Source organism: Mizuhopecten yessoensis, unplaced genomic scaffold (assembly GCF_002113885.1).
Source record: "Mizuhopecten yessoensis strain PY_sf001 unplaced genomic scaffold, ASM211388v2 scaffold10659, whole genome shotgun sequence".
In the NCBI taxonomy this organism is placed as follows: Eukaryota; Metazoa; Mollusca; class Bivalvia; order Pectinida; family Pectinidae; genus Mizuhopecten; species Mizuhopecten yessoensis.
In genome coordinates, this window is record NW_018408657.1 from 302237 (window position 1) to 308670 (window position 6434).

General features: G+C 36.8%; 1 protein-coding gene across 1 annotated transcript in view; it reads left to right on the forward strand.

Moving 5' to 3' along the window:
• Nucleotides 1-2794, forward strand: part of LOC110461769 — a 4916-nt gene extending 2122 nt beyond the window's left edge. The window contains exons 5-7 of the mRNA XM_021515411.1: nt 440-589; nt 1162-1226; nt 1583-2794. Coding sequence (XP_021371086.1) covers nt 440-589; nt 1162-1226; nt 1583-1780 — 413 coding nt within the window. The 3' untranslated portion in view covers nt 1781-2794. The remainder of the gene's footprint in view (nt 1-439; nt 590-1161; nt 1227-1582) is intronic.
• The last annotated feature ends 3640 nt before the right edge of the window (nt 2795-6434 follow it).

Below are 6434 nucleotides of genomic sequence, written 5' to 3' on the forward strand. Positions count from 1 at the left end.
ACAGGATGTCAGATACACAGGATGTCAGATAAACAGGATGTCAGATACACAGGATGTCAGATACACAGATGTCAGATAAACAGATGTCAGATACACAGATGTCAGATACACAGGATGTCAGATACACAGGATGTCAGTTAAACAGGATGTCAGATACACAGGATGTAAGATACATAGGATGTCAGATAAACAGGATGTCAGATACACAGGATGTCAGATACACAGATGTTATGTGATAGCTTTTATTAGAAATAGGAATACAACATTATAATGGCTTAGGCAGGAAGTCAGAATACCCAGGGGTCAGATTGCACTGTGCTAGTTTCTGACCAAGATTATGGTAATTCCTGCAGGTTATTCGATTACATCACCTCAGTTTTGTCTACATAGAAAATTTAGAATGAGTACAATTGAGTTAACTTTTTTCTGTGTTGAACAGTCTGTGATGTGGAGACCATGTATGAGCGAACTGTGTCCCTCACCAAACGCTGGCTACAGTGTGAACCTGAAATGGAGGACCAGGTACTCCGCAGGAAACATGCAGAACGTGTCAATGTCTGGAGAAATCTTCTTATCACCAACAAAAATGGTAATTTGTTTAAGTCGGCACACAGGGTGTCTCACTCTGAGTATAAATGTATTGTTACCTATCAGAACTATTAATATTATCGTCTCCGCTGTGTCCATCTGTCTGTCCAAAGTGTTTGTCCAGGTAATAGCATCTGACACACAGAATGGCAGGGCTGTGTGTTTAGATTACTTCTACATATTGGGGTGGTACTTCCAATGTCAAGGTTACACTGAGGTCAAAGGTCTAATACATTGTCTTAGCAATCTTTTTCAGGAGCATAGTTCATCAGTTGATTGTTGTTGTTTTTTATAAAATCTTCAAATATAGTTAATAATTTGGAAGTAGTAAATTTAAGATGATTTATATATTTTGTATACATGTTGTATCATTACACTTATGTCTTAACTTTGTGCTGTTAAACTGTATACTGTAATGACATCTGCTAATATTTATTTTTTAAATTGTTTAAATGTCATCGAAGAGGAGGCAGGATTGTTTTAAATATCTATCGCTTTTTTTTCAGGAATAATTTGCCGTAACATTTTTGTGTGAGGTGATGTTAATTTGTTTTGTTGGATTCTCTTTTTCAGAAACCTTCCTTTCTGGTGTTTTTAAATACAAAACCACAAAGTCTCTACTAGACACCATCTGCCCAGTAAGTTACACCTCATAAAAACAATATATATCTGTAGTAAGAGGCTCAATGTTTGGTTATTACACCTCATAAAAACAATGTAGTAAGAGGCTCAATGTTTGGTTGACAACTGAGATGACCGTTATGCTTAATATTTACCTGGTTGCAAATTGAGTTGGGTCTGTAGTAAGAGGCTCAATATTTGATTGACAACTGAGCTGGGTCTGTAGTGCGAGGCTCAATATTTAGTTGGCACACTGAATGGGTATACGTACGGAGTTAATGGGGTCGGGGTAGTATCATTTTTCAGTGTTTCCCTTTATCCTCCTTCATCAAATAAAACATTAACTAATTTTGCATTTTATATTACAAAACAGACCAAGAAAACAAGGCTGGGCAACTCTTTCGAGGTGGTTGATCTGAAGGACATCATCCCTGAGATTGTTGTTGACTTCGGTGAAGATGAGGTAGAGGTCCCCTCAGTGGTTGTCTGTGTAGATAACCCAGTGAAGCCACAGGGAAGCAACAAGAAGAAGCAGAGAAGGAGGAGATTCCTCTCCTGCTTTGGAAAGTGAACGAATTGAGCAACAAAATAATTATAAACAGTAAAACAGACATCTCCTATAACTGTTGATCTAGATATTGTGCAATATGAATATATATATTATATGAGATGATATAATGATTTTTTGAAAAATAAGTAAATTTTCCAATTTTCTTTAATTTTTGAAGTGAAGAGATAAGAATATGATATTTAACAACATTGCATCTTTGCTGCTCAGAGGTTATATAATTACTTGGTACTAAGTTATTGATTTTGAACTTTTTTTACATACACAGTCAACACAAGTTATTTCTGGGATGAGAGAATTTCTAAGATGTCCTTGTTTTTCTTAATCAAGAGTAATTTTAAAAAGAAATACAATATTAGTCCAGTGCAAATCCGAAAATATAAAGAAACAATTTTCTTTTTTTAGAAAAATGAATGATTTGAAGCCCATAGAATTTCTAAATTAGATAATTTTCAGATTTCAGGAAGATTTTAGTTTCTTTTTAACATAAACAAGATATCATTTAAGTCAAAATCTTGGTTACTTTTAACATCCATTTATTTTAGCTGACATTCAGATCATTTGTTTTTTTAAATTCTGCTATTCTCATTTCCATAATAATTGTATTGATCCTCTGTATAAACCAGTCTCCCATACCTGCATTTGTGGGTATTTGGGATAGTCTTTATGCATCTAAACATAATCAAATTTGGGTATTTCAGTTTTATCAAACCTGATATATGCAATGTATAAGTCAAGAACGTGAATGCCTTAAACAAGTTCGTGTTTAAGGTGAAAACGTCAAGGTCAGGGATACTCTCAAACGAGTTTTGTGTTTTAGGGAGCCCTGGCCAACTTACGCAGTGTATGTTCAAGTTTGATTTTTTTTAATCTTTTCCAAATTTTCCAGTTTTCCCCAAAAAAATTACTGCTTTTTGATATTCAGATATTCTCTATATCTCTTGTAAATATTATGTTGCTCCTTTTTCAATTTAAAAACTATTTTTCTTGAATATTTATTGCCAACATTTTAATATACCTGGGGGGTATTTATAAATTTAAAAAATTCATACATATTTTAAAGTCTTTTTCAAACTAGATTTTTACAAATAAAATTCAAATAAACATACATGAATTAATTTATTATTAAGATATAGGCAAAACAATTAATATAGTTTCATATCTAAAATAAAATATTCACGTAGTTATTATATTTAAATAATATTTAAATCGATTTTGCTTTTCATAATGTTTTGATTTTTTTTTAATGTTATAATGAATAGTATAAGTTCTAATCCTTGGACACTTAGTTATTCTTTACATTTTGATCATTAATGTTTCACTTCTAGTTTATAAAACATATCTTACAAAGACTATTTCTACAGTTTTCCATAACTTTAGTACTGTTTCATGTTAATAACTGTCAACATGTTGAAATTTGATGCATTTTTTCCCAATGATCATCTTTATGTACTGGTTTATGAAATTTATATCTATTTTTTCTACACAATACAAGGTCTTTATTGAGAAGATGTATATCACCCACTTTATGTGATTGTGATACTGTTGTTGAATTTGTTTGTTATATCATCTACATGGTACTTCATTTAATATTTACAATTTTACACCTTTTGAAGTTATTTTAACTTTGTATAACAAATCTCAATTCAAGCTATTTGTAAAACCCCATTTACTTGTTTATAGATTTAATTTGTTTACCTTTGTTGCCATTAGATATAAAACATTTAGAATCAAAACTGGTTGTTCTTGTATTCAATTTCTGAGAAGATGGCTAATGCAAAATGGAAAGCAACAAAAAAATCATATGAAAGCGAGGTTCTATTTACCCAGCGTCAAAGTTAGCGTGGTTCAATACTGGAATCCCTTTTTCTGTCCGACTCGGGTGAGAAGTTAGCTAGTCCAAGCTGCTTTTTCTGTCCGACTCAGGTGAGAGTTAGCTAGTCCAAGCTGTTTTTTCTGTCCGACTCAGGTTTGAGTTAGCTAGTCCAAGCTGCTTTTTCTGTCCGACTCGGGTAAGAATTATCTAGTCCAAGCTGCTTTTTCTGTCCGACTTGGGTGAGAATTAGCTAGTCCAAGCTGCTTTTTCTGTCCCGACTCTGGTCAGAGTTAGCTAGTCCAAGCTGCTTTTTCTGTCCCGACTCAGGTGAGAAGTTAGCTAGTCCAGGCTGCTTTTTCTGTCCGACTCGGGTGAGAAGTTAGCTAGTCCAAGCTGCTTTTTTTCTGTCCGACTCAGGTGAGAGTTAGCTAGGCCAAGGTGCTTTTTTCTGTCCGACACGGGTGAGAATTATCTAGTCCAAGCTGCTTTTTCTGTCCGACACGGGTGAGAGTTAGCTAGTCCAAGCTGTTTTTTTTGTCCGACTCAGGTGAGAGTTAGCCAGTCCAAGCTGCTTTTTCTGTCCCGCCTCTGGTCAGAGTTAGCTAGTCCAAGCTGCTTTTTTTGTCCGACTCAGGTGAGAGTTAGCTAGTACAAGCTGCTTTTTCTGTCCCGACTCAGGAGAGAGTTAGCTAGTCCAAGCTGCTTTTTTTGTCCCGACTCAGGTGAGAAGTTAGCTAGTCAAAGCTGCTTTTTCTGTCCGTCTTAGATGAGAGTCAGTTAGTCCAAGCTTCTTTTTCTGTCCGACTCGGGTGAGAAGTTAGCTAGTCCAAGCTTCTTTTTCTGTCCCGACTCAGGTGAGAGTTAGCTAGTACAAGCTGCTTTTTCTGTCCCGACTCTGGTCAGAGTTAGCTAGTCCAAGCTGCTTTTTTCTGTCCGACTCAGGTGAGAAGTTAGTTAGTCCAAGCTGCCTTTTCTGTCCGACTCAGGTGAGAAGTTAGTTAGTCCAAGCTGCCTTTTCTGTCCGACTCAGGTGAGAAGTTAGTTAGTCCAAGCTGCCTTTTCTGTCCGACTCAGGTGAGAAGTTAGCTAGTCAAAGCTGCTTTTTCTGTCCGTCTTAGATGAGAGTCAGTTAGTCCAAGCTTCTTTTTCTGTCCGACTCGGGTGAGAAGTTAGTTAGCCCAAGCTGCTTTTTCTGTCCGACTCGGGTGAGAAGTTAGCTAGTCCAAGCTGCCTTTTCTGTCCGACTCGGGTGAGAGTTAGCTAGTCAAAGCTGCTTTTTCTGTCCGACTTAGACGAGAGTCAGTTAGTCCAAGCTGCTTTTTCTGTCCGACTCAGATGAGAGTCAGCTAGTCCAAGCTGCTTTTTCTGTTCGACTCAGATGAGAGTCAGTTAGTCAAAGCTGCTTTTTCTGTCCGACTTAGATGAGAGTCTGTTAGTCCAAGCTGCTTTTTCTGTCCGCCTCAGATGAGAGTCAGTTAGTCCAAGCTGCTTTTTCTGTACGACTCGGGTGAGAGTTAGCTAGTCCAAGCTGTTTTTTCTGTCCGCCTCAGGTTTGAGTTAGCTAGTCCAAGCTGCTTTTTTTCTGTCCGACTCAGGTGAGAGTCAGTTAGTCCAAGCTGCTTTTTCTGTACGACTCGGGTGAGAGTTAGCTAGTCAAAGCTGCTTTTTCTGTCCGACTTAGATGAGAGTCAGTTAGTCCAAGCTGCTTTTTCTGTCCGACTTGGGTGAGAGTTAGCTAGTCCAAGCTGCTTTTTCCTGTATTACTGCAGAGATTTCAATGAAACCTATTTTTGTAGAGTTATGTTCCTTTTCTTTGGCCCCAGTTGTTCAAATGTCTAGTGGTCAGTGAAGCAAGCCCTTGTAACACCTCAATCTGACCAGTCTTAACCAATCTATAGCAGTGAAATGATGTCAGATGTTCTTGGTTTTGTTGTATTTATATCTGAAGTTTTCCCCTTATCACTGGTTAAGTCTAACCAACCTTTGAGCAAATATTTCCCCTCTCTGGCTTAGTTTGTAACACATGGATCACAGTAACTGGATGTTTTATGGCAAATTTGTGATTCATATAAATGTGGATATCATGATTGGGTAGGAATCTCAATCTTTTTCGTGTCATGACCATGGAAGTAATTCTAGGGGTGGGGCCTTCCTCAGGGCTTATTCTGGTAGCATGGTGGTATTTGCTTCCTCCTACACAGCAACAGCAAATATGGTTAGAGGATGATTCTCAAATCTTTAACCATTAATGTCAAGGTAAACCTTTGACTGCAGCTAACTTTATGGTTGTCATCTATAAATTATCACGAAATTTCAATTAATTATTGGTCACTTTGGATGACATTGTGTATAAATATCAGACACAAAGAAACACTGCAGGTCAAAATCAATCACAATGAAACACTGCAGGTCAAAATCAATCACCAAGAAAACACTGCAGGTCAAAATCAACTACAAAGAAAACACTGCAAGTCAAAATCAATCACAAAGAAACACTGCAGGTCAAAATCAATCACCAAGAAAACACTGCAGGTCAAAATCAACTACAAAGAAAACTCTGCAGGTCAAAATCAATCACAATGAAACACTGCAGGTCAAGATCAATCACAAAGAAAACACTGCAGGTCAAAATCAACTACAAAGAAAACACTGCAGGTCAAAATCAATCACAAAGAAACACTGCAGGTTAAAATCACAAAGAAATACTGCAGGCCAAAATCAGCCACAAAGAAATACTGCAGGTCAATATCAATCTCTAAGAAACACTACAGGTCAATATCAATCACAAAGAAATAATGCAGGTCAAAATCAGCCAAAAAGAAATACTGCAGGTCAAAATCA